The 25,236-nt window shown below is 42.4% G+C and overlaps 11 protein-coding genes across 11 annotated transcripts; 5 read left to right on the top strand and 6 right to left on the bottom strand.

The window, feature by feature from the left end:
- Positions 1-119: 119 nt before the first annotated feature.
- BCR41DRAFT_353754 (cytochrome P450) lies at positions 120-2,869 on the top strand. The gene is made up of 9 exons (XM_022024216.1): positions 120-802; positions 913-970; positions 1,102-1,231; positions 1,351-1,854; positions 1,985-1,995; positions 2,103-2,168; positions 2,282-2,336; positions 2,415-2,530; positions 2,610-2,869. The coding sequence occupies exons 1-9, from the start codon at positions 353-355 to the stop codon at positions 2,789-2,791; spliced, it is 1,572 nt and encodes a 523-aa protein (XP_021881191.1). The 5' UTR covers positions 120-352; the 3' UTR covers positions 2,792-2,869.
- Positions 2,870-3,229: 360 nt separating this feature from the next.
- BCR41DRAFT_422236 (hypothetical protein) lies at positions 3,230-4,025 on the bottom strand (the record flags this gene model as incomplete). Its single annotated transcript, XM_022030123.1, has 4 exons — positions 3,230-3,417; positions 3,507-3,599; positions 3,684-3,773; positions 3,860-4,025. 4 exons carry the CDS (start codon positions 4,023-4,025, stop codon positions 3,230-3,232), a joined length of 537 nt encoding a protein of 178 aa, XP_021881190.1.
- A 300-nt stretch (positions 4,026-4,325) lies between these two features.
- On the bottom strand, positions 4,326-7,372 carry BCR41DRAFT_422235 (hypothetical protein). The gene is made up of 5 exons (XM_022030122.1): positions 6,798-7,372; positions 6,613-6,692; positions 6,257-6,499; positions 5,661-6,134; positions 4,326-5,586 (listed from the first exon to the last, which is right to left on the bottom strand). The coding sequence occupies exons 1-5, from the start codon at positions 7,195-7,197 to the stop codon at positions 4,447-4,449; spliced, it is 2,337 nt and encodes a 778-aa protein (XP_021881189.1). The 5' UTR covers positions 7,198-7,372; the 3' UTR covers positions 4,326-4,446.
- A 696-nt stretch (positions 7,373-8,068) lies between these two features.
- On the top strand, positions 8,069-8,632 carry BCR41DRAFT_370801 (histidine kinase-like ATPase; the record flags this gene model as incomplete). The annotated part of the gene is made up of 2 exons (XM_022026556.1): positions 8,069-8,239; positions 8,357-8,632. 2 exons carry the CDS (start codon positions 8,069-8,071, stop codon positions 8,630-8,632), a joined length of 447 nt encoding a protein of 148 aa, XP_021881188.1.
- Positions 8,633-8,659: 27 nt separating this feature from the next.
- BCR41DRAFT_63158 (Hsp90 protein-domain-containing protein) lies at positions 8,660-10,868 on the top strand. Its single transcript, XM_022030952.1, has one exon. The coding sequence runs from the start codon at positions 8,705-8,707 to the stop codon at positions 10,781-10,783; it is 2,079 nt and encodes a 692-aa protein (XP_021881187.1). The 5' UTR covers positions 8,660-8,704; the 3' UTR covers positions 10,784-10,868.
- A 270-nt stretch (positions 10,869-11,138) lies between these two features.
- Positions 11,139-13,665, bottom strand: BCR41DRAFT_353750 (P-loop containing nucleoside triphosphate hydrolase protein). The gene is made up of 5 exons (XM_022024215.1): positions 13,415-13,665; positions 13,114-13,278; positions 12,681-13,009; positions 12,398-12,554; positions 11,139-12,300 (listed from the first exon to the last, which is right to left on the bottom strand). Exons 1-5 carry the CDS (start codon positions 13,542-13,544, stop codon positions 11,189-11,191), a joined length of 1,893 nt encoding a protein of 630 aa, XP_021881186.1. The 5' UTR covers positions 13,545-13,665; the 3' UTR covers positions 11,139-11,188.
- Positions 13,666-13,711: 46 nt separating this feature from the next.
- On the bottom strand, positions 13,712-14,475 carry BCR41DRAFT_63124 (hypothetical protein). Its single transcript, XM_022030951.1, has one exon. It carries the CDS (start codon positions 14,283-14,285, stop codon positions 13,878-13,880), a length of 408 nt encoding a protein of 135 aa, XP_021881185.1. The 5' UTR covers positions 14,286-14,475; the 3' UTR covers positions 13,712-13,877.
- Positions 14,476-15,761: 1,286 nt separating this feature from the next.
- Positions 15,762-16,724, top strand: BCR41DRAFT_306091 (cyclin-like protein; the record flags this gene model as incomplete). Its single annotated transcript, XM_022020817.1, has 2 exons — positions 15,762-15,869; positions 15,972-16,724. The coding sequence occupies 2 exons, from the start codon at positions 15,762-15,764 to the stop codon at positions 16,722-16,724; spliced, it is 861 nt and encodes a 286-aa protein (XP_021881184.1).
- Positions 16,725-16,979: 255 nt separating this feature from the next.
- BCR41DRAFT_63111 (hypothetical protein) lies at positions 16,980-17,660 on the bottom strand. Its single transcript, XM_022030949.1, has one exon. It carries the CDS (start codon positions 17,587-17,589, stop codon positions 17,242-17,244), a length of 348 nt encoding a protein of 115 aa, XP_021881183.1. The 5' UTR covers positions 17,590-17,660; the 3' UTR covers positions 16,980-17,241.
- A 3,734-nt stretch (positions 17,661-21,394) lies between these two features.
- BCR41DRAFT_63116 (hypothetical protein) lies at positions 21,395-22,795 on the bottom strand. The gene has a single exon (XM_022030950.1). The coding sequence runs from the start codon at positions 22,630-22,632 to the stop codon at positions 21,553-21,555; it is 1,080 nt and encodes a 359-aa protein (XP_021881182.1). The 5' UTR covers positions 22,633-22,795; the 3' UTR covers positions 21,395-21,552.
- A 589-nt stretch (positions 22,796-23,384) lies between these two features.
- On the top strand, positions 23,385-24,791 carry BCR41DRAFT_336647 (phosducin-like protein 3-like protein). Its single transcript, XM_022022040.1, has 5 exons — positions 23,385-23,831; positions 23,946-24,089; positions 24,180-24,388; positions 24,484-24,554; positions 24,653-24,791. Exons 1-5 carry the CDS (start codon positions 23,605-23,607, stop codon positions 24,728-24,730), a joined length of 729 nt encoding a protein of 242 aa, XP_021881181.1. The 5' UTR covers positions 23,385-23,604; the 3' UTR covers positions 24,731-24,791.
- Positions 24,792-25,236: the final 445 nt, after the last annotated feature.

The following is a 25,236-nucleotide window of genomic DNA, read 5'->3' as shown; positions in this document are numbered from 1 at the left end:
ACGCCTATTAAGTTGGGAGAGCATCTAGAGGTGCACCAATCCCATTAAAAATAACTACTGGGTGTCGAGGATCCCAATTATTCCGGCCTCTTCTTAACTTCTCGACACTGCCCTGTGCTCTCTCACTCTCGGATTGATCTTTCGATAATACGGCCTAATTAGCACGACCTAAAAAAACAGTATTTAAATTCTCTTGTCCCTACCTCTATCTCTTTTATTTCTTCCTTTTTCTCATTCTTGTCTTGTATTTGCAAACATCATCTCTTACTCTCTCACCTTTACACATACTCTCACGCTTTTACTACTGCTAAAAATTTGTTTTGTACCAAAGACAACATCTTTTTGATCACGCATGGATTCCGCTGTTAACTTCGTCACCGAGGCTGCAAAATCATCGGGCTTTCTCCGCCTTGTTCTTAAAGCCTTTGAGCGATCTAATGCACCAAAGACTGCTCTTGGTCTCTTTGTTTTCTACTACATTGTTAAGTATAGAGACAATGCCATTGGCACCCGACGCATTAACCTTCCTGGACCCAAGGGTCTACCTCTCATTGGCAATCTCTTTCTCTTTTTAAGAACACCTGGAAGCGAAATTTCAACGCTGCATGATCGTATGCATGAAAAGTATGGCTCAACATGGACCTACAGCTTGACTGGAATGGGCCGCACCATTATGGTGAACGACCCTGCGGTTCTCGAACACGTTCTCAAGACGAACTTTTGGGCATACGAGAAAGGCCCCATCTTGCGCGAGTCCATGGAAGATCTCTTAGGACATGGCATCTTTGGTGCTGATGGCCAGGTAAGAATGGATTCCACAACTCACAATGCTGTGGTTCCGACCTTAGTTGTTGCTACTGTTGTTACCAACAAACTGTGACCTAATTTTTTTTTGTTACTGAATTTCTACAGCACTGGAAATGGCAGCGCAAAATGGCTAGCCATATCTTTAACGTGAAGGCATTCAGAGGTAAACAGATACTATGATAAGAAAGGGAAAGGGAAAGGCTCTTGAGAAAGGAAGATGAGAAAATGGAGTGCCCCATTACTAACCGTCATTGCCACCAATTCTCCAACTTCTAAAAAAAAAAAAAAAAAAAGATTACACAAACAATGTGTTTGTACAAGAGTCTCATATTGTTGCCAACTACCTTGATACGATCGCAAGAAAAGGGACTGTCGTCGATATCCATGAACTCTTGCTCAAATTCACACTTGATAGCTTTGGCGAGTAGGTTTACTTGAATTTTCATGTGTCTGTCCACAAACGATGTGGTACAAAAAAAAAAAAAAGAACGGATACTTTGTGAGCAAAAAAAATTTACACAAAAATTCTTCATTGTTTCATAGAGTCTCTTTTGGACAGTCCTTCGGATGCCTAACTGACCCTGATCAGGAGGTTGTGTTTGCTGCTGCCTTCGACCGTCTGAATGCACAAGTGAGCGAACGTCTTTTCAAAGGGCCTTGGAAAGTGGTTGAGTGGTGGACGGGTGCCAACAAACAGGTTGAAAAGGATAAGAAGATTGTCACCGACTTTGCACTAGACATTATCCGCAAGCGTCGTGCAAGCACTTATGATAAGCCGCAAAAGGATCTCTTGCAGCTGTTCATCGATCTTAAGGACGATGATGGCCAGTCTCTATCGGATGAAACACTCAAGGACAGTATCCTCAACTTTATTATTGCAGGACGTGACACGACAGCACAAGCCCTGTCCTGGATGTTTTACCTAATGTTCCGAAACTCTACTGATAAGGACGTCGCATTCAAGTTACGGAAGGAGATCGAAGAGGTTCTTGGCGACCAAGAACCCACATATGAGACCTACAAACAGATGAAATATGCGGAAGCATGGTAAGTTACCTGGTTTGATTTCGGGTTCCTTTTTTTTTATAAAAAAAAAAAAGATACGTGCTCTTTCTAATGATGTTCGGCAAATGACCCTCCTATACTCTGCGATTTTTCCATTTGGCAAATTACATAGCCTCTATGAAGGTAAGCAGTAGATGACTATGGACGAATGAGTATAATGGACAGCCCGTTGTCGACCAATGAATCTTGCTCATCTAATGAATATTACGGCATCATATTTTTCTTCATAGCGTTACGACTATATCCTAGTGTTCCCCGCAACCTAAAAGTCTGTGTTGAAGACGATGTCCTACCAAGTAAGCATTGTTTTTTTTTTTTCTTTTGATGTGTACTGAGGACTTCGCACTTACTATACAATATTAATGTTAATGTTTTTTTTTTTTTTTTTTTTTTTTTTGTAAAAAAAAAGATGGTGTTGAGATTAAGAAGGGTGAATTCTTCCAATGGTCACCATGGACCATGGGGTAAGTGTTTTTCTTTTATCTAAACTTTAAAAAAAGTGGAGAGTATTAAATTTTATTAATTTTCTTTCCAATTTCTAGTCGTGACACTGCCATCTGGGGTCCTGATGCTAAAGAGTACCGACCTGAACGCTGGCTTCAGGGAGAGAAGTTTTCGCCCACAAAGTTCCCAGCCTTCCACGCTGGTCCTCGCACTTGTAGGTCACTCAATCTCTTCAGTTTCGGATTCTAGTACTTATAATCAACATATGTTAACTTCATTTATTTTTTTACTAGGCCTTGGCCAACAATTCGCAACAATTGAGGCCGTCACCCTCATGTCGATTATCTTTAGGCGATTCGATTTTGAACTTGTTGATCCAGTGAACGAGCCTGCCTATGGTGCAGGCCTTACATTGCCTGTGCTCAAGGGATTGCCAATCCGTGTGAGACATCGCAATGCTGCACAGACTCTCTAAACTATACGATAATACGTTTTATAATGATAATTGGAGGAGAAAGGTGTAATAAAGGCACATACTTAATTTAGTTTGCGGTGATCTTCATATTGTTATTTGATTAAAATAAAACATATTTGTTAGTATGAAACATTGACGCAAGAGAGGTGTGTAGTACAGAAATGAAATGGTTCTTTCGTCATTTGACAAAAGGAGAGAAAATGGAGCATGGAAGTGCAACTACAGTCTTCATCCAACAAGCCGTAAATTTTTTACGGATTTGTGGATTTTCACTTCTATTCATTTCAATTCAATAAATATATCAAACTTTATTTCTTCTCATTCATTCATTTTCACTCATTCTGATTCACTTCCTTCATGTCATTCAGTAAATCGCGATATTCGTTAAATAGCTCCAATTGCCTTTGAGCTGCAACCCAGCGTTTCAATAGCAGAGGGTCATCGATTTTGCCCCAAGCATCCATAAATCGCTGAAAGTTTTCTTGTAGCTCCATTTATCGTCGGACTGGATGGAGGTGACTCGAGCTCGTCTGATAGCCCTTGGGGATCTGAGTCAAGAACACTGGATTCGTAGTCAACACCATCTTCGTCATCGTCTAGATTATCGTCCTCGTAGACAATATCATCTTCATTGTATGGACGAAGCGATGCTTGTGCTTTTCAGATGTCGTTATCATCTTAACAGCGTCGAGGATCGACTCTGTAGGCCCTTCACAGTAGTTCATAGTGAGGTAGTTGAGGACCCCGATATCCTTTTGCTTGGTGATTTCTGCCGTTCCTCGCAAGCGGTTATCAGTCACATTGAGATCTATTAAAACACACAAGGTAAAATGGTTTTTTTCTTTTTCCTTTTCCTTTTTTTCTCTCTAGAATGATAGAGATGCCGCCTTACCGAGGTCTCTTTCAGCAGCGAACCACTCCAGCAAAGCATCTTCCGCGGGTTCCATGTTTCGATCGAGCTTGCGTTTGACTGCATGACTAGCTAGGAGGGGTAGCGAATTCACGTCTTGAATATACTCATTTTTTCGGCGATAAATGTCTATTGCCGTGGAAGGGCTCATGCCAAACCTGCTCCAATGGAAGAAGCAGAGACTTTGAACCCTTTTGCTCGTAGTTCATCGACGGCTTCAATGAATTTCACTTTGTCGGCTAAGGAATAAGACTTGTGCAGCCTGTGCTTCTTGAGTGCATGTCTCGATCGAGAAGACTGGTTTCTAGGCTTTGTTGGGTTCATTTTTCGAAGCATAAGGATGGATGTGGGAAGTGAATGTGAAAAAAAAAAGTGGTTACGCAAGAACATCGTATAAAAAAAAATAAAAAAAAATAAAGTTTGATATATTTATTGAATTGAAATGAATAGAAGTGAAAATCCACAAATCCGTAAAAAATTACGGCTTGTTGGATGAAGACTGTACACACTAGTGCTTGAAAAAGCTCTTCAAGTGCAAATGTTACTCTGTTGCAATGTCCATTGCAATGTTTTCATTACGGCCAAGGACGAATGCGATACCGCGGCATTGTGATGTAATCTATTATTCAACAAATCATATTATATATTTTATTTTACAGACATGTATTACATGATGGAGATAAAAAGATATCTTGCAAAGCCATGAGCCTGAAAGCTTCAAAAGACTGCCAGAGCCAAGAGAAGATCACGCTTCTGTTTCATATGATGATGAGTTATTGCGAGGCTTAGGGAGTGCAAACGCCATTTTGATAGCATTGAGTGCCTCAAGCTTGGCAGGATTTGATGTTGCTCCCAATGGAGTCGAGCTACTACCTTTGGAACGAACCTTAGCCTTATCAAAGACAAGTCCTGATGATGGTGTAGATGATAAACTAGACCCAGGGCCGTTCAAGATATCTCCCAATTCTTCAACACCTTTACCGGTCAGCAATTTTCGCCTCTTTTTAACTTTGTTTATATTCGACTCAACTGCATCCGTCACGTTGACTGGCGTATTCACTGCAATAGGTCTTGTAGGGTTTGAAGTCGATGCTCCTGAAGAAGGTGCCACAGACACTGTTGCTGAAGCTGCAGATATCTCTTTTGATATTGTTGCTGTTGTCTCTGGTGCTGATAGTATTGTTTTTTTTGTTGTACTAGATTGCGGAATGGTAGCCTCACCTTCCAGTGCCAGAACCTTATTTGATAACACTGTCTTTGTCTTCCTGTGAGCTGGTTCGAAAGTTATGCCAGATGTCTTCTTTGTACCCCCTCGATTCCTGGGTGCAGCAACAGTCTTTTTTTGTGGCGGTTCGAAATCACTGTCGGAATTGTTGTCATTTGCCTTACGGAATTTATCTGGTGCTCCTCTTTTTGACCGCGCTAAAGGCGCAAATCCTTTTTCTTTGGCATCTTCTTGTTCCTGATCTTCTATAACATTGCTCGCTTCCTTAGGTTCCCCACGTTGAGACGACGGTCCAGCGTCTGCCTCAGGTTCTTGCATCTCTATATCCTCATCTGCGCTCTGGCCTTCATTATGTTCGTGGTCAGCAGCATTATGACCGTCATCATCGCCGTTCTGATTTTCCTCTTGATCTTCGTCCTCGTCCTCACTGCTATCCTTACTTTTATCAGACGAACTGGATCCGAATGTGTAGGTTACATTCTCAGCCGCATTCCTTCTGGCTCGAGTTCTTGAAATAGGTTGTTTGCTCTCCTTCAACGTCGTCTCTTCAGGCACATCGTCATTACCTTCAGCATCACCATCGTCCGATCCTGATTCTCGGTCTGCTGACCGAGTAGATTTTCGTGCTGGAGCACGAGGACGCTGTGATGTCCCGGGTTGCTAGTTATTTATAAAAGTTATCCGTCAGTTTAGAGTACATGGCTATACAGGCAAATTATTCGATTTCTGCTCACCTTCTTGCTCACGACATCCTGTCTTGTTTTCCTCTGATCCACCTGAGCCTGGGTTTTTAGTGCATGCTCCATCACTTCGAAAAGCTTTTCTTTCAGCTGCCCAACTTTTTTCTCCAATTTCTGTTTCTCGCTTTCTAATTTCTTGATATTAGTGCTCTCATGGGCATTTGCACTGGCTCGGTCGCTCTCCACTGACGTTGCTCGGTCACTCTCTAAAGACGCTACTCGACTCTGCAAGGTTGCACATTGTTCAAGTAGCCGATGTTTCTCTAAAATCCACTCAGGTGGCGCTGTTTTTTTGACACTTAAAGCAGATACTTTGACTTTGAGTGATGCAATCTGATCCAAAAAGCCTTTCTTTTCCTTATCCCAGGTATCTCTTCCGTGTTTCAGACTATTTCGGACTCGTGCTTGATCCTGTTCCCAGTCAAGGACCTGTTTGTCGCCATCCGTGCTCGCCTGTGCAAGTTTTTGCTGATATCAGTATAAACAAAAGGATAAATTAATGTAAATATCCTTAGCATTCAGGAGATTCAAGCGCATTCATAACCAAGTCATCTATTGTCGAGGAATAGATAAATAAAAAGGCGCCATACTTTTAGAGAGTTATTTCCCGCCAAAAGTTCCTGCTTTTCATATTCCCAGCGCTGTTTCTCGTCCATATGCAAGTTCTTGGCAGAGTTGGACAGATCAACCACTTTAGCCATTTCCGCCTGAAGCTTCAGATTGGCTTCCTCTGCTTTGAACAATTTCTGTACGTACTCCTCCTGAGAAGCTTTCATGGCCGCTATCCGGATCCAGGCATCTTGGAGTTGTGTTGATATCTGTCTCGCTTGATCCTGTAACATAGAAGAGAAGAGAGAGGAAGGAGCTTATTAATGCCTGCCAAAGGCTGTCAGGCAGCCTCTTTTTTTTTTTTTTTTTTTTTTTGCAATTATGTTCAGGACCATACTCTGACTTCGGTATCTGAGACCTGAGCCTTGAGCTGCTCATTTTCTTGTTCCAGGAAGTCTCGTTCATCAATGACAGTTGCTATCAGTCAGAAACGAATGAGATGGGTGAGTCTCAAATCAAATGTGTTATTATTTCAAGAAAAAAAAAGGCTTGACCGTTCTTGGTCCTTTGAAACTGACTTACAGAGGTCGATTTCAAGCTTGCGAGCCTTTTCTTTGAGATCCATGATTTCAGCTGCCTGCTTACTAGCGTCCAAGCGGGAACTGGCTTCCAAGAACTGAATACGCTCCTCTAATTGAATGACTTTGTCCTCGAGTCGGTCTTTTGTGTCTGTCAACTCTTCGAGCTCGTCACGAAGTGACTGAATGGTGGCTACGTCACTTTCATCTCTATGGTTCTCGTCATCAGTGTCAATTTCGCTTGCAGTAGCGTTCTTTGAGATGGATTTTGATGCCGCTCTATGTAATGCTGCTGCCTTTGTTTTATCCGATGATGATCCCTGTCGTGTTTTTCTAAGTGATGTTGGAGTAGCTGTGTTGTGACGTGTGCTGCGAGAGGCGCGTGTTGTTGTCGCGGAACTCATGATACTATGCGCCTTAATTCTTAAAACGAATTATGCTCTTAAGGCTCAGTTGTTTTCGCAGGAACCGCAGCGACAAAAGATGCACTTTATTTTTCTAATTCAGGTCCCCGATCTACTGGTAGGAAGGGCTTATGATGAGGGAGATGAATCAGTGAATTGTTTGGTTTAAAAATATGTATGACGATTGGTAGTGATTGGTTCAAAGACTCTTTTGTTCTCATCTCATGGCAAAGATATAGCACGTGATAAAAGGTGTGTAGAGTGACAGCATCAGGAACAAGGGGCTTTATTTTTTGGTTTAATTGACAAATGATTTTTGAGTAACATGGACATGGCAGAAACATTATCATAAACGTTCATGAAAAAGATCGATAAAACGTTTGAAGAGAGATATCAAAAGATTTTGATTTGTCCATGCTGACTGATTAATATGTGCTACGTGGCGCCTTCCTCTTAATGATAGCACGAAGAAGACTTCGGTCTCCCTCTGTAACCCCTCTCCACAAGTTGTCATCACCATAAGCTTTATTTTATTTTTCTAAATCTTGTTTGATCCGACCAATGGCTGTACGCCAGCGCTTTTTTGATGAGGTCCCATCCACATCGTAGATCCATCTTCTTCTGTTTCACACAAAAGACAAAGACAAATACAAATACAAATACAAATCCCCTTTGCCCTGTTTGCCCTTTTCTACTTTCTTTCCTCTCCACATTCTTCCACATACACTTTTCTCACTCACCCTCTCTCTCTTTTTATCACTTTAATCCATTCACTTCTCTTGTTCTTTACCCTTGCCTGCTTATTGTCCCGTTCCTTTCTTCTTTTCACTCCTGTACATATTCTGTTAGTCCATTTACTAAATCCATCACCATGAAGAAAGCCTTTGTCTTCCTTGGTCTTCTTGCTGCTATCACGCTAGTCGCAGCTGAAGCTCCTGGTGCCCAGGCCGCTTTTAAGAAGTCCGGAGAGAATGTTGCTATCCCTGAGAACTTTGCGTTCGATTCCAAGCCTATTCTTCAGGGCGAAAAGCACCAATTTCAGGTACTGCTTATAGAAGTTAATTGATCAATAATGATACTATTTTATCAGTCTTTAGAAAGCCGTTTTTGAATATTTATCTTTATTCGTTTTTTTGACAAAAAATAAATAAATAAATAGACGGAGGTCTCACGTTTGATGAAAATTGTCATCAACTCACTTTACAAGACACCAGAGATTTTCTTGCGAGAGCTCATCTCCAACGGATCTGATGCCTTGGACAAGATTCGTTTCAAATCTCTCACCGACCCAACGGCGTTGGAGTCTAATCCTAATCTCAATGTGACTATTGGCCTGGACAAACAAAGACGGATCATCACTATTACTGACACTGGTATTGGTATGACCAAGGAAGACTTACAGAAAAACCTCGGAACTATTGCAAAGGTAACGTGAACCTGTATTCTATTGTTCCCAAATGCAAAAAAAAAAAAAAAAAAAAAAAAAAAGAAGATCTATTAAAACTGGATGATATTGATGACATTTTTGTACCTTCAGTCTGGAACATCCGAGTTTTTAGAAACTATGTCCGGTGACAAAGCAGATATGGATCTCATTGGAAAGTTTGGTGTCGGCTTCTACTCAGTCTTCTTGGTTGCTGACAAGGTCCGTGTCACCAGCAAAAATAATAATGATGATCAGTATATTTGGGAATCGACTGCTGTCGATGATTTTACTATTGCCAAGGACCCTGCTGGTAACACTCTCGGCCGTGGTACACAGATTGCCATTCATCTCAAAGAAGATCAGGATCAGTACCTGGAAGATAAACGCATCAAGGATCTTGTTACAAAGTACTCTGAATTTATCAATTTCCCTATCTATCTCCGTCGAACAGTATCCAAGGCCGTCGAGCCAGAAAAACCCGCTGAAGCCAAGGAGACTGAGAATAAAAAAGTCGATATTGATGACGAAGAGGCTCAAGTCGAGGATGTCAAAGATGAAGAGACAAAGGACAAGCCCGCTCCTGTTACTGTCACATATGATGAGGATGAGCTCATGAACACCAATAAGCCTATCTGGGTTCGTGATCCCAAGACAGTCACGACGAAAGAGTATGAGGACTTTTATCCTGTCCTGACGCGTGAACATGGTTCCAAGGCCATGGCTTACACTCACTTTAAAGCCGAGGGCGATGTTGAGTTCAAAGCCATTATGTACGTTCCTGATAAGGCACCTAAAGATCTCTTCCACATGGACTCTCGTCATAATAATGTCAAGCTCTATGTCAAGCGGGTCTTTATCACAGATGAGTCAAAGGAATTCTTACCCCAATGGTTGTCGTTCTTGAAGGTGCTTGTCGACGCCGAAGATGCACCTTTAAACGTCTCACGTGAAACCGTACAATCCAATAAAAGTATCCAGTCGATCAGGAAGCATCTAGTCAAGAAGTTCTTTGATATGCTCAAGAGCTTATCACAGGATGAGGAAAAGTACACTAAATTCATCCAGGAATTTGGCACCAGCCTTAAACTCGGTACTATGGAGGACAGAGACAACGTAAAAAAGATTGCTCGATTCTTGAGATACCGTTCCTCGAATTCTGACAAATACACGTCATTCGAGTCGTATGTTTCTCGCATGAAGAAGGGCCAGAAATCGATTTATTACGTGATCGGCGGCAGCGTGGATGAGATTAAACAATCTCCTTTTGTGGAAGCTCTTCTTGCTCGTGGGTATGAAGTTTTGTACATGGTGGAGCCTGTAGATGAAGTCGTACTCACACAGTTGGGTAACTTTGAGGGAAAGACTTTCCAAAATGTGGCCAAATCAGAGTTGAACCTCAATGATGAGGATGATGCGGAGGCACTAAAGGAGCTTGAAACAAAATTCTTGCCATTGCTGGACTGGATGCAGGCCGCATTGATCAATGAAATCGAGAAGGTACGCGTCTCCAAGCGTTTGACGACTTCACCAGCTGCCTTGGTTGCAAACGACTTTGGCTGGACTGCCAACATGGAACGCCTGATGGAAAGCCAGGCAAAGCATACCGACAACCCTATGCATATGTTCGCTAAAAACCAGAAGAAGATTCTGGAAATCAACCCCGGTCATCCACTCATTCAGAGCATGCTCGAGCGAGCTAGCAAGGATCCTAAGGGCTTTGAGAATGATAAACAATTCCAAGATATTACAAAAATCCTTTACGAGATGACATTGGTCCGCAGTGGATACGCTCTGAAGGAGGGTGTCAAAAACTTTGCTGGTCGTGTCGAAAACATGTTGCGTATTAGCTTGAATGTTGATTTGAACGCTGAGGCCACGTTTGAAGCGCCTCAAGCTGAAGACAGGGACGAAGAAGAGATTAAGGCAGAGATTGAACAGCGTGAGGACATCCTGAAGGCTGATGAACTTAAACCAGGAACGATGTCAGCAGAAGAGCTTAACAAGATGCTTAAAGAATTCACTGACAGCACAAATCCACCCAGGGCCGGTTATGATGCAAATAAGGATGGAGAGATAGTCGAGGAAATTATCGCCAAAAATGAGGAAGAGCTGGACTCTGAGGACTCTGAGGGGATCAAAGCGGTGCATGATGAACTTTAAACCCCTACGAAGCCATAATGCCAATAGTAATAAGAAATAAAAGTATATAAATATAAAGTACAGTTTTCCGGACGATACACAGTGGAAATCGTCTGGATAATTTTAAAGTTTTACTGAATTGACCAGTATTTTAATTTTATAAAGTATACATATTCAGGTGACATTGCACTTATTTCTTCCCACGTATGCACGAAAATGGTCCGACCAAATGTGCAGTTAAAGAAAAAATAAGTGCAATGTCATCTGAGCAAATATATTTTATAAATTTTAGAATACTGTTCAATTCAGTAGAATCTAATTTTTTCCGATAGCAAATCGTTCGGATAATCAAAATTTGACTATAACATGGATCTAAAAGAAAACTTGTTTATTGTATGGGTGATGTTTATTCTACAGGGTGGAAATCTAAACAGCTGGGGCAGCATCGGCATCTCCGTTAACTTTCTCCTTAGTGTCAGCGCTATTCGTTAACTTGGTATCAGTATTGGGGGTTGTCTTTGTGGCCTTCATCCACTCCTCTTCGATCTCAGAATCAGAGTCGGAGAATGAATCAGATGCATCGTCACCGCTAGCATCTGAATCGCTATCACTACTACTCTCTACGGTCTCACCTGCTGCAATACGTGCAGCCTTCTCTTCCTTGGCCTTCTTTTCCCGAGCCTGCTTCTTGGCCTTCTTCATTGTACGGCGTTGGCGCCGCTTCTCCTTCTTTTCGGTGAGCATTTCGCGTTCATGTGCTAGCTCAGTTAAAAATCCTGGAACCTTGTCAAGAATGGTCTCGGGCTCATCTCGATGGAGCATAAAGAAACCCTGGAGTTGAGCTGTTGTCACCGAGTCCTCAAATGTGATCTTCTCGCAGATTTGGTCTGCAATTTCATAAATCTTGGCGTCATATGCGTCCTTGCGGGCCTGTTCCTTTGGATCAGAATCTGCTGCTGCTGCTGCTGCCGATTTTTCTGTAGCCTTCTTATTCCTGAAGCGGACTGGAGTGGTAGGCTCATTAGTTGCTTGGCCTTCGGAAGATCTGCTTAAAAAGAATTTTAGGAACATTCCTCGAATCTGATGCTTATCAGCATAGTCAAAGACAAGCTTGCGATCACAACGTCCAGGACGAATCAAAGCGGGTGCGAGCTTTCGGATGTGATTGGTGGTCATAAATACGACACTTCCTTCCTGAGCAGTTATTCCATCAAGGGCATTCAAGATTCCTGAAAGTGTGACATTGTTGGATCCTGACTGAGCCTTTCCTGCCTTACGCCTCACTAACGCCGCATCCACATCCTCCATGAGCAAAATACTGTTACGGGGGGCATTATTCAATAATTGATCCAGCTGTTGATCATTGAGGCCTGAGATACCCAGGTTAACAATGCAAACAGACATGCGCAAATGACCAGCCAATGCCACAATAAAGGACGTCTTTCCTGTTCCTGGAGGTCCATGGAGGAGATAGCCACGGCGGTATGGCACACCACGGTCATGGTACCAATGAGCCGAATTGCGAAATGTGCTAATATCTATTATTACAGTTGGTAAAATATTGTGAATATTGTGTTCAAAATCTCATCATGTGAATAAATGGCCTTAGTTTATTGCGCTATTAATCAACCTTACCTTCCAAGAGTTCCTCTTTGAGACCCTCTGCAAGAATCACAGAATGAAAAGCGCGAGGGGAGCGGGTTGATGAATTCGACCAGTAACTGTCATATGGCTGCGAGGTGTAGATGGTAGTTTTGCCCTCCTTTTTCTTGTATGACTCTTCCATCGCATCCTGTGGTAACAATAGGTTAAGTTTGATGTCTTAGAACAAATAATTAAAAAAAGGCCCAATAACCGAGATTCAGATGTGGCTAAAAAAAAAAAAAAAAAAAAAAAAAAAAGGAATATTTTTGCTTACTTGGACAATCATTTTAAGCCGAGAGATGTCCCAACCAAAGGTTGAGATGGTTAGAGACTGTTTCTTTTGAATTGAGGCCAAGATACGAGATTGCTCGTTATCTGCACCAGCAGCCTGTTCTGGCCGTTCCTGCGACACATTCACCTTGAAGCCCTTGTGATAAAGGACATGCGATCCCATGCCTGGCAGGAACAAGAGTCGGGGGCGTTCATTTTGACGAGAGTCATTATTGCTGCGATAGTATCCTTGCTCCTCTTCATCATCATCCCAGACGGCCTTGACAGTTAAGTGACGGACTGATTTTGTGAGAGGTCGCTCAGCAACCCATTCTTTTAAAATTGAAAAGTGAAGCGGTCAGCTAGAGAAATTATCATCGCCAAGCTTTTTTATTTCTTTTTTCTTTTTTTCTTTTTTTTTTTTTGCCTTGTGTTACCTGATAGCCATTTATAGCAGTCGTCACCTTCCTGCACTTGAACAGACACATAAAACCATGATTGAACCTCGTAGTAGTACCGGGTGATTAAGTCCTTGAAAAATGTGTAAAAACTTCCAACAATCATGAGGAAGAATCCGGCCGAGAGAACATCGTTGCCAAGCACTACATACACAATGAAACAGATAAAAGGAGTTAAAGTGAATATGAAATTCAGATACAGTCGGTTTCATTGACAAATATCATAACGTCACAGTATCGTATCCCAGGAACAAAGGAATGTATGGTATGGATGATATACCTGCTTTTACGACTCGCATGGCAGGAGGTGATAGCGTAGCCTCGAAGCGAGCCCCAGATTGGACAACATGATCGAGGACCGCGGCAGAGGAATTGAGAAATGTGCCAGCTTTAATGACAAGCCAATCCATAACGAGCTTTTTGTCAATGGAGTAAGTATGAGACGAGGAAAGAAAGACAACGGTAATGAAGGAGAATGATGGAGGGGTACAAGCTTAATGAAGGTGATGGAGAAATGAGTGGATAGAAAAATAAGAAGCAGAAGAAAGAAAGGAAGAAAACTCTTTATTGCTTTTATTTATATTCTTCATTTTTCTTTTCCTTGACTTTCATTGCCACGACATGGGCTCTCTGCATGTGCTGCGGTGCACTAGTTTGTCTCTGCGCCACCAGTCTTGCTGAGCTGATTCAAAAAACTCACATGGGTTCATGGAGTATAAGACCTCTCTAAAAGATATTACAGTCTAACCGACGACTAGCCTTTTAAGGGGCTCTCTATTATAGAGGGCAAGGTCAAGCAAATATGCATAAGGCTGCTGCATGCGGTAAGAATCTATAGATGCAGAAATGTCTGTACTATAGACGGGATAAAAAAGAGTATACGTAGATGATCTAGTTTGGAAGAATGAGGCACGGTACATTAATTCCATGAAGCAGCGTGTGATATACAAACCATGGTATAAGTATTGAACAAAAAAAACAGCACCAGTAGATCTTGGATACAATATTGAAGTTAAGCTGCTACCATTGTTCTTTGACAAATATAATGAATATCGCAGACAAAATTCCCCTTCCCACCTCATAATCATATTCCTGTTGCCCTGCTTCCAAGTACAAGCACGTGGATCCTCATACGCGTGGAATAGATGCATATTTGCATCACAATCAAGAATAAAGGTTTACAGTGTGCTATTTAGTGTTCTGGTATGAAACACTGGAATGTATTCATGCAAAAACAATGAACTTCCCGCGAGAGTTCGGCAATTCAAGCAATTCAAGCGCTATGCGACAGTGTTGCTCGTACCTGAGAATTACTTCCCATCTTTTCATGTTCTTCCTATGGCCATTTATTTTTTTCTTGGTTGATCAAGACTTTGTCCTATTCTTCTTTCATTCAAATCTTCATTCTTCTCCATCAACTTTCGCATTCCTAACGCTTTTTTTCGTTTATCGGTTTGGAGCCCAGCTTACTATTTAATAATATTATGCCAATAGTCAACTTTTACGGATAAAAGAAAAAAAAAAAGAGCAATGACTTCTCACATTATTCCAATGAATCCTCTCCAGGAGAAAGATCATTTGCACCATTTCCGGGACAGCTCAACGTCAGCACAGCTGACAAGGGCATCCATGATACCACGTGTCAAATTTCAGGACGAGAATAGCAACAATGTTTCAATTGTCTCAAATCGCCTCCAAAAGTCACGGCTACCACTTCAGAAACGTGTTTCGGTGCCCAGTGCGGGCATGGATGCAAGAGCCTATGGTATACAGTCATCCAAGGACTCTTCCATGATCCAGACGGACCTTGTCCTAAGAGAGGTCACCAACACCAACACCAACACTAACACCAAAAAGGTAATGAGACAAAACCTCTGCATAATCTGCATATCCTTTATTTCTTTCACAATTCTGGTGAATGCTTTGTGTGGTGTTTTGTTCCTCTGTGCTTACAATGATTGTCTTGTAACTTGAAAATGTTTCGAAAATAGCAGCAACCGAATCATGAATTTACAGAGTTGAGTGGAAAGTTAAAAGCTATGGCTGTGTGTGTGGATCCTTCAGAGACAGCAACTCTGAGACCTCATGCAGCACATACACGTCTTCAGTCAATGCTACCAGCTCTATCCGTACCTAGAGTCGTGCCAGCCCTAACAAGAGTTCCGTCCGCCTCAACTACCGAGCAGATGAAGAGACAAGCCAATTCATTGTTTTCATCGGGATCTCAAGGAGCTTCACGATTCGGCTTCATAAAAACAAATATTACCAACCTCAAGAAGTCTTCCATCACTACTAGCGTATTCGACAAGCGTTCCACAAAGTCTGCCGTACCTGAACCTACCATTTCAATGCATTCAGGTGTCCAGACCATCAAGCGCAATTCAAGCTTCAAAACCATTGCACCAGCCGCTCCCAAAATGAGTGCCACTCAGCGACGCCGCACGCAAATCCCCACTTTAAATCGAGCTAATTCACAGACTACTCGCCGGCTTGTGCCTACCACGAGTATGGTCAAGATGCACCAAGGTCCAACTATTCCTGTTGGCTCAATGTTTGACTCGCAGCCTTTCCACGATGCGAATATGCATATTGATTCTAAAAGCGACCACGAGTGCCTCACGTCGCTGATGGACACTGACGCTGATATTTGGTCCAGCCAAGATGACTTTGATACGGATCCAACTCTAGTTACAGAATACCAGGCCGAGATATTTGCTTACAAGAAGGAATTAGAGGTATGGGCTAATAACAAACACATGCTGTACATGCTTGGTTTATCTTTTACGAGCTAGAAAGTGCCATTTAACTAAGTATTGCCACTAAAAAAATGGACATAGATAATCCATCTTCCTGATCCGAATTACATGAGTAGACAACATGATCTAAGCTGGAATTATAGAGTTCAGCTGATTGATTGGATTATTCAAGTTCATGATCGTTTCGATCTGCTACAGGAAACCATGCATCTCTGTGTGAACTACCTGGATCGCTTTTTATCCCGAGTTGTCATTCCTGTCGACCAACTTCAGCTGGCTGGTACAGTTGCCTTACTGCTGGCCTCCAAATATGAGGAGATTCAATCACCTGCCATTGAGGTATTGTCCCACTTGGGTGGAGATGTCCACGCGCCAGCGAGGATACGTGAAGCAGAAATTGGGATGCTCAAGGCGCTCAACTATGACATGGGAGCTCCCGGGCCAATGAGCTTCTTGCGGAGAATCTCTCGTGCGGACAATTACGATGTTGACATTCGTACACTTGCTAAATACCTTATCGATGTAACTTTGTGCGATCATCGTTTTATTGGATTCCCATCGAGTATGATTGCTGCTGTAGGCTATTGCGCTTCCATGCGACTATTATTCCGTGGAGAATGGACAGCACAGCATGTTCACTATTCCGGATATACTGAGCCCATGCTAGCTACTGGTATCAATATGCTACTCGTCATGCTGGAGCAGCCTACTCAGACACATCAAGCCCTGTTCAAGAAGTACAACGATGAGCGATACATGCATTCGAGTCAATATGTTCATGGTCTTGGCCACAGTATCCTTAGATCACTACACAGCAAAATCCTCGCTCACTAGCATCACCGAGACAGCATTACGTCGGACAGGTCTTTCTCTCTTTATTTTGGATACCCGGAGATACCATATAATGTAATTCTTAATTTATAGTAATATCTAGACATAATTATGTACCGCTAATATATAAAATGTATTTCTTAAGTATTGTATTCTCTGCGTTTTATGACTGAAGATCCATATGGTAGAAAGAAGAGTGTTTTTTTTTTTTCATCCAGGAAATGAAGTAGAGTTTGGAGGGCCGCTAATCAGATCCAAAACAAAAGCATTTATTTTTATTCATCAACGTGGTCTAGTGTACAAGGTGTGAACATGTCGTGAAGGAAAAATGTGAAAGAGCGTTTTGGACAAAACGTAGTTTGTTTCTCTTTCTCCTAAATTATTGAAATGTTTAATAATCCACTGCTTCAATCTAGATACACCATGAAGTACCACAACCACCTCTATGAGAACGAATCGGAGGGCAACTATGAATATTCCATTTAACGTCAAGTGGTATTTGGCCCATACGACACGGTTTTCAATAGACAAAACAGAAGTGAATTTTAGAATATTTGACATGCGAATGGCATTTCATGGTATAGAAACACAGGCAGGCTATAAAAACAGGTAAAATAATAATAGTAATAATAATAAAAAACAACCAATTTGGAAAGGGAAAAAAAAAAATACAAACAACCAGAAAGAAAAGAGTCCTTAGACTGAAAGTATTAAAAAATGAAGTGAAAGAGAGTATGTACAGTCGTTGTTCCACGAACAAATGTAGGCTGAAATGATAGATGAACAGAACTTGCGATGCTGCTGTCAATCCAAGTTGATCCTCTCCACAGCTGAAAAGAAATGTCATCCACGAATAAATTTCAGTCATCGAGGTAATTAGTACCTATGAAATCATGCAAAAAATAAAAATAAAAATAAAAAAAAAGGTAAGCATCAAGAGATGAACAGAACATTTTTTTTTTTTTTTTTTTTTTTTTTTTAAAAAAAAAAAAAAAAAAAAAAAAAAAAAGGTGAAGCATCGCTGCTTACGTCAATGACTCATTAGGGCACTCATCCGTATAATGCTGTCCATATTCTTCACAGTTGTCGCAGTACTACAATGATATAATAGGGTATATCGTCAATACATCTGAAAACGCCTATCAATTCAAATTTCATAATTACAAAATAGATTCGGTATAACACTATGTCCCACTTACAGGTCTATCGTCTTCCAAATCTGCATTGGAGAATAGTGTCGATGGCGCTTTGGGCTTGCCTCCTCCAAACACTGCTGTACAGCTGATCAAGTCATGTCCCTCAACTTCACAAATTTCACAGAACAGTATCTTATCTGTGCTTTCAGCGGCTGTCCTTGCCTTATCATTTGAGAATGACGATTTCGTTGCGCCATTCAATCCTGAATGGGCGCTATAAGAGGATGTGAGACCGTTTGTAGGCAAGATAGGCGCTGACCCATGAGTTCCATTTGTAAGTTTGGCCAACTGAGATTTCAAATCTGCAACTTCCTTCTGGAGACGATCAATTTGCTTCTGTTTGTTCTCCACCTCCTCCTCAAGATCTGCTTGGTGGAAGATCTTACTCTCGACCAGTGATTCTAGATCAGTTAATTCCTTATTCAGCTGGCTGATCTCATATGATTTTGTACGGTCCAACTCAACATATCGCTGTCGCATATCTCTCATCTCTAAAGCATGGGCTTGTGTCAATCTATCCAGCATCGCTTGTTTGTCCTTAAGCAAATTCTCCAGTCGAATTACAGATGCGGACTGGTTCTGTACCGATTGCTTCTCTGACGGTGTGGTTGTCGTGTCTTTGCTGAGGATTGCGGCATTGCTCAAAGCTGCCTTGAGTTCTTCTTGACCAATCAATGGTAGATTTACTTGTGTTTGTTGCATCAAATCCAATCCTGTCTTGTCAATTCCTTCTGCCTCCCCGATAGATGTCATTGCCAAACTTTCAGAGTGAAGACGTTCGACTTCATCCATGAGCTTCAAACACTCTGTTTCGACATGCTTATGAGCTTCCATGAGGATGTCATGTTCCTGCATTAGTTTCTTATTATCACTTGCCACAGCCGCATTCTCAGCAGTTAGTTCATGGACCATTTGCTTCAATGCAGCTATTTCTTCCTCTAGCTCAGCCCTGTTTAGGACAACTTCCGAATCTGGAACGCTTGAAGAAGCTACTCTCGGAGCAGACGCTGACAGGGCTAAAGCTGCTTCAAGCTCAGAGACTTTGTTCAGGAGTTGTTCGCGCTCCTCTTCTAGAGCAGAGATTTCTGCTCTTGAGCTCTCCATAGCACTGATTCGGTCAGCAGATGCCTTACTTTCGTATTCCTTCTTAAAATCTTCAATCTGCTTCCTCAGTGTCTCTCGATCTGCTTGTGAATCAGCCAGCTTCAAACTAAGATCTTCGATCATAGCAGCCTTCTGGATCATCTCCAATTGCATAGCTTCACATCGTTCCCTCCATTCCTCCACGGTCAGAGCAATGGCCTCTAATTCCTCCATTTTCTCCTTCGTCTCCGACAGACGGATTTCCAACATGGCCGCAGATTCAGCAACCTTAGCCTCCAAGGTCGATCGTTCCTGAACAAATGCATTTTCTGCATCCTTGAGGCGCTGCTGAAGCTTTTCAGTTTCAGATTCTGCAATTGCCTTGAGCGCCTTCAACGCTGTCTCGTTAGCCTCTAATGCTTTGATCTTGGTAAGATACTCTTCCTCCTTTGTCTCCAGAGTTTGAATGTCATCTCTCAATGATGTCAGCAGAGTGATGTTGTCAGCAACAGTCTCTTCTAGACGCTTCTTTTCAAGTTCCCAAACTTTGCGCATACGGTCAACTTCTTCACTCTGTATCATATCTCCAATATTCTGCAATTCCAACTTGAGGTCGGCAATATCTTGGTCACGTTTCATAATCGAGGCCTCATGTGCTTTTATCTTCTCTTCAAGTGCCCGGGTAAGTTTCTCGCTCTTGATAAGCGACTCTTGCGACTCTTGTAGCTCCACCTGTATTGACTTGAGCTTGATTTCAGCTTCGGCTTCAGCTTGACGATGAACCTCAGCCTCTTTCTCCTGTTTAGATTGTGTCTCGATCAATTGAGCTCTGGTTGCATCGGCCTCATCCTGCACTGTAATGAGCTTGGACTTGGTCTCTTCCAATACGGTCTGTGACGCTCTCTCTAGTTCAAGCACCTTAGCCTGAAGACTGTCCCGCTCGTGCTCAAGTTCCAGGTATTTAGCTGCGCTAGCGGCCATGTTCTCTTCATTGGCCTGGTTGAGCCTCTGCTCTTCTTCGGCACTTCTCGTCATAATATCGGCCAGTTTAGCTTCGAGTGTAGCTGCTTTCTCGTCTGCTTCTTGTAGACTCTTTTGGAGCGATTCAATCAGAATTTGCTGTTCTTGATTGATCGAGACATTCTCGGTGGTAGTGCCATCAGTACCATTCTCTTCCATTTGCTTGATCTTCTCCATAAGCTCCGTCTTTTCTTGGATGAGAGCTGTCCTCTCCTTTTGAGAGCGAGCAGCTTCCAACCATGCCTGTGTCATCTTGTCAGTGACGACTTTAAGCTCTTGATCTTTAGCAGTCTTCTCCTTATCCCATGTGGACTTCATGGCATGGAGATCCTCTAGTTCTTTAGCAAGATGCTCTTCGATCCCCTCGCGGCCCAGAGTCTTGCTCAAAAACACACGTTCCTCGTATGAGAGATCCTTCTTCTCTAACAGTTTAGTGGTCTCTAGACGTAACTTGGCTTCATTCATTTCTGACTTTAACTGGTTATTCTCAGCCATGGCGGTTTTAAAATCAAGCTGGAGCTGCTGCAGCTGGAGAGAAACGTCGTCCGCAGGTGAATCTATGGTCTGAATAGCTGTTGCTTGGTCCAAAAGGCTGGATCGGCTTTCGCTTGGAGACAAAAAGACACCTGGATCTGGCGTCCCCGAACGTGAAGAGAGACCTCTAGACGTTGAAACAGTTCGTGGAGTGGGCGACGCTCTGGCTTTTGCACCGTTGGTGCTCGACTGTGATGTGACAGAGGATGCTGAAGAGGGCGAGCGGGAATGTGTAGTAGTAGATTTAGCATTGAGTGCGGCCAAGGTTGGCTTTCCTGACGGCTGCGACAGACGTGAGCCAGCAGCGGCGACGCGGGCTGTAGGCGACGATGATCGAAGCTTTGGAACAGGCGAGGGGGAGTTGGCTCGTGCGTTAGCCGCGCTTTGCGAAATTGTTCTGGAGGACGTGGGAGATCCAGCCATACCGCTTAGAGCACGTATAGTTGGACTAGATGCTCCAAAAGATGGCCCAGAGGCTTGTGCTTGTGCTTGTGTTTGTATTTGTGCCTGTGTTGGTCCTGAGTAGGAGAGACGTGAGGCATTTGGTTGAGGTACATCATTGCGCTGTTTCAGCTGGCTGGCGGTCATACCGATATATTTTGATGCCCTAGAGCCAGCAGAGATCTTGGATACTGCCTGTGCGGCATGATTGACAGATGATGTTGGTGGTAATGAAGCCTCCTCTTCCTGGCCAGATACAGGATGAATTGGAGTTGTGGTATCAAGCGAAGGAGGAAATATTAGCTCTGATTTCGCGATCTTGGCTGCCAGTACAAAAATCCCGCATTTTGGACGGCAGTGGAAATAAACAACACTGAAGGTGCGTTTCATCCAGTATAATCAGAATATAAAAGAAAAGAGAAAGAAAAAAAGTATATCATAGTCTGTAAGATGATGATGAACGAAGCGTATAGACACACAATCTCACCTTTCAGCATTGATTGCGGCATGTAAGTCTTTCAAGTTGTTGGTGAATAAGGAAACAGCAAACATTTAACTCACCCTTCGACACTTCCATCGTTTTTGCCTGTGGGTGTATCGAGCTCAATTCCTGCCCAAGTACCCGACTTGAAACTGGTTGGACCCAAGAAGCGCAAGTATCCTGAGAGTCCCATGCTTTCTACAATAACACGGTCACCAATCTCATAGTCATCGAGCGATGGAGGCACGATTGCAGATGATTCTGGGATGGTTGCGACTGGATTGTTTCCCGGCGTCACTCCAGTAGACGCTGCAGTAGAGGCTCCTGGTGGTCGATGGGGTAGAGATTTCATCATGGAGGTTCGCGTACCTGCTGCAGCCTGACTAAAGGCTGGTGGAGTAATCCCCGGCCCAGCAGAAAGACGTGAGGCCTGCAATGTTGAACGTGACCCTGCGGGTGATCCTGAGCCCGGGCGTGTTATTCCGACAGGAGTGGTGGGAGAAGGCGTAGATGATATGGTGGAAAGATTAGGATGCGAAATGGACAACGGGGGCATTCCAGAATAGGAGACAGGACGACTTGTGTTGGAAGTACTCTGCGAACCATGATGGATGTTGCTATTATTTGCTTCTGACTGCATGCTAAGGCGCGTAGAGCTGCCAAGCCGACTGATCTGTGATGAAGGCAACCTTTGCGTCGTGGATGAAGGTTGGGCTGTGGGAGACGCTCTATCAGAACTACTTGCGGGACTGTTGGGTCGTTGGCTGTGATGAGTAGTAAAGCCAAATCCTGTGATGTGAGACGTAGTTGAGTAATCTGCTCCTCCTGGATGGGCTCCTGATCCTGATAGACTTGATCCAATTGATGTTCTGGTGGTATTGGCAGGCGCAACTGCTGGCGAAGTAGTTGGAGTAGTTTTGCGGACAGGATCAATCAATCCAGGACTATGAAACGTGATAGCTTCTGCAAGAAGGGCCTGCTGCTCTGGAGACATGTCCTTGAGAGTCTTGGACACTGAAGCTCCATTAGGGCTAGGCATGAAGGAGCGGCGCTGTAAGACACTGCCAGGGGCAGGGATGCCGGTTAATGATGCATGTCCACCTGCCGAGGGCGGTTTTGGCAGCTTAGAGTTGGCCTGTGGGGTCTTTGGGGCCATGGCTGACGATGCAACTCAGCAAGTGAGAGAGAGAGAGAGTAGGAATGAATACGAGAGAAGGAGAATCGGATTGTAGAACTAGGATGTGAAGAAAGGAAAGAAAGAAAAGGAGAGTGATGGAATAAAAGAAAAAAAATAAAAAAAATAAAAAAAATAAAAAAATAAAAAAAAGAGTAGGAAATGGTGGCCAAAAAAAAAAAAAAAAAAAAAAAAACATCCACAACACAAAATGAACAAAATGGAGACAGATGGATGTATTCTCAAGAAACATGCTACAACTTAATGTCTCCTGATCTTCCTCATGTATGCCACGCGGACAAACCCGCATTAAGATTACCAATTTGATCAAAACAAATAAAACTAGATCTCGCTTCCTTTCTCTCCCTGCCCTTCTATCCTTTTTAAAATATAAATACACACAAAGACATTTATATTACATTTGCAACTACATTCCCATGAGGAATAGGAGAGTGGTTATTGATGGCATTGTCGACGCAAAAAAGGATATACCCCTTTCTCCGGAATGGTCCTTCAATGTTTTTTTTAAACTCATTGCCCCTTTTTCTTAGCATTATTGTTTTTTTTTTTTTTTTTTTTTTTTTTTTTTTTTTTTTTTTTTTTTCCCACTTTTACGCCTTTCAGGTAATGCATGGAATAGCATGAGATGCACGAGTATAGCATCGCAGTTTAACCTACAACAGGAGAGATTTAAAGGAATGGTCTAGTGAACGGAACTCTTTTTTTTTTGCTCTAAACATGAAAAGAGCTTAAAATAAACCTCAAAGCATTTAGGCTCCCTGTTTTACAATTCTGCGTGTCGCTTTCAGTAAAGGACAACTGATCCGCGCCTCCTCTTAAAAAGAAAGGCTTTTAGACATTCGCTTTTCATTCATCTTTCACCTTTCACCGCTGCCCTTTTTTATTTCCCTACCTCGACAATCAACTCAATTTTCAATTTAATATCAAGTAATTATGGCTAACAACCACGAGGAAGACACGGAATGGAACGATATCTTGCGCGCCAAGGGTATCATTCCTCAAAAGGAGAATCAAATAACAGAGGCTGACATCATTGACATGATGGACGAGGCTATCGCTAAGCGTAATGCCAGGAATTATGAAGAAAAAACTGTAGATGAGCTTGATGAGCTCTTAGATGAAAACAATGAGGAAGAGGAGCGCATGCTAATGGAGTACAGGTAAAGTCTATGGTCAAACTGACCAAATTGACATTGATTTCTCTTTTTTGTCTTTTTCCAGCCCGAGATATGACCTTGACTTATTTTTACTTCTAAACAACTTTCAATGGGTAGACAACAACGATTGAATGCAATCAAACAAGAATTGTCAGAAGATAAGTTTGGTGAGATCCAGCATATTTATAAGACAGATTTTGTCCGTGAAGTTTCTGAAGCAAGCAAAGATGTGTGGGTTGTAGCCTATCTCTACAAAGATTCGTAAGTTATTCGTGTGTTGGGTAAAGAAAAAATCGCAGTGAGCTTGATGAATATTAAACTAAATGGCCTTTAAAATTGATGAACAATTAGTTTGCCAATCTGCAAGTTAATGAGTGCACACCTGGCGACAGTAGCAGCAAGGAATAAGTCAACCAAGTTTGTCAAAATCATTGGTGATCAATGTATCCCCAACTACCCTGACCGTAATCTTCCAACGCTATTAATCTATGGAGAGGGAGATGTCAAGGCACAGCTTGTTGGAGCCTCACAACTTGGAGGTTTGAACATGAAGCCTTCAGGTATGTCTTTGTTAGTATCAGTTGTTTTATCAAAGGAAACAGCAATAACGTTGGATCGCTACTTATTCTTCTACATGTTGTAATTTGATCAATAGATATTGAGGCATATCTCCGTCGTGTTGGCGCTATCAAAAAGCCAGAATCACAATCGAAAGCATCAGAAGAGGTATTAAAAAGCTATCCCATGCATCTTTTTTTTCTTTTTTTAGAGAACATACAAAAGATTAATATAATGAAATGTTACTTCTGTTATGAAATTGTTAGACCAAACAATCATCAATCCGAAGCTCAGCAACAGCGGCTCTTAGTGATGATGACGAGTATGAAAGTGATGATTATTAGGAACTTTACAAGACAAATAAATAAACCTTCACATAGATTATGTAGACTACATATATACAGCACATGAAAATCAATTTGAAGTCTAAAATCATGGGTGTGTCCAGGGAATGTCTCAGCAGTCACAAGAGCTTGTTTTTTACATTTTAATCGCCCTTTCAAATACACAACCACAATTCACTTGTCACCGTTAACTTTTTTGCCTGCTCCAACACAAGCGTGCAGATATTAACCATACTCTACAGAGGCCTGGGAACATCGAAAAGTGTCCATTCGGCGCCAGATTCAATCGGCCTTACGCAAAAATAGCGAGCATAAAGCCGAGTTTGACCTCAAATCTTCTCGCACAAGATCAAATACTAGCTTACAAACCATTCCATATGACTTGAACAGGCGGGATATACAACAGCCTCAACAGACACTTGAAAGAAGTTACAGTACTGCCACTGCAACTAATCTCATCCTACAGCAAAATGATTACAACAAAGAAAGCTCAGTCGTGCACATTC

The sequence above is a fragment of the Lobosporangium transversale genome (genome assembly GCF_002105155.1).
Source record: "Lobosporangium transversale strain NRRL 3116 chromosome Unknown BCR41scaffold_19, whole genome shotgun sequence".
Classification (NCBI taxonomy): Eukaryota; Fungi; Mortierellomycota; class Mortierellomycetes; order Mortierellales; family Mortierellaceae; genus Lobosporangium; species Lobosporangium transversale.
Note: the sequence above shows the minus strand (reverse complement) of the source record. Positions and strands in the feature narration are given on the sequence as shown.

Coding starts and splice junctions, on each gene's coding strand:
- BCR41DRAFT_63158 (XM_022030952.1), top strand. CDS start 8,705: ATGATATTGATGACATTTTTGTACCTTCAGTCTGGAACATCCGAGTTT.
- BCR41DRAFT_63111 (XM_022030949.1), bottom strand. CDS start 17,589: ATGACTGAAATTTATTCGTGGATGACATTTCTTTTCAGCTGTGGAGAG.
- BCR41DRAFT_63124 (XM_022030951.1), bottom strand. CDS start 14,285: ATGCATCTATTCCACGCGTATGAGGATCCACGTGCTTGTACTTGGAAG.
- BCR41DRAFT_353750 (XM_022024215.1), bottom strand. CDS start 13,544: ATGGATTGGCTTGTCATTAAAGCTGGCACATTTCTCAATTCCTCTGCC. Junction 13,010..13,113: donor CTGCTATAAATGGCTATCAG/GTAACACAAGGC, acceptor CAATTTTAAAAG/AATGGGTTGCTGAGCGACCT. Junction 12,555..12,680: donor GGCTTAAAATGATTGTCCAA/GTAAGCAAAAAT, acceptor TTGTTACCACAG/GATGCGATGGAAGAGTCATA.
- BCR41DRAFT_336647 (XM_022022040.1), top strand. CDS start 23,605: ATGGCTAACAACCACGAGGAAGACACGGAATGGAACGATATCTTGCGC. Junction 24,090..24,179: donor GCCTATCTCTACAAAGATTC/GTAAGTTATTCG, acceptor ATGAACAATTAG/TTTGCCAATCTGCAAGTTAA. Junction 24,389..24,483: donor TTTGAACATGAAGCCTTCAG/GTATGTCTTTGT, acceptor TTTGATCAATAG/ATATTGAGGCATATCTCCGT.
- BCR41DRAFT_63116 (XM_022030950.1), bottom strand. CDS start 22,632: ATGGCCCCAAAGACCCCACAGGCCAACTCTAAGCTGCCAAAACCGCCC.
- BCR41DRAFT_353754 (XM_022024216.1), top strand. CDS start 353: ATGGATTCCGCTGTTAACTTCGTCACCGAGGCTGCAAAATCATCGGGC. Junction 803..912: donor TCTTTGGTGCTGATGGCCAG/GTAAGAATGGAT, acceptor GAATTTCTACAG/CACTGGAAATGGCAGCGCAA. Junction 2,337..2,414: donor TGGTCACCATGGACCATGGG/GTAAGTGTTTTT, acceptor TCCAATTTCTAG/TCGTGACACTGCCATCTGGG.
- BCR41DRAFT_422235 (XM_022030122.1), bottom strand. CDS start 7,197: ATGAGTTCCGCGACAACAACACGCGCCTCTCGCAGCACACGTCACAAC. Junction 6,500..6,612: donor TCTCAGATACCGAAGTCAGA/GTATGGTCCTGA, acceptor TCTATGTTACAG/GATCAAGCGAGACAGATATC. Junction 6,135..6,256: donor CGGGAAATAACTCTCTAAAA/GTATGGCGCCTT, acceptor TACTGATATCAG/CAAAAACTTGCACAGGCGAG.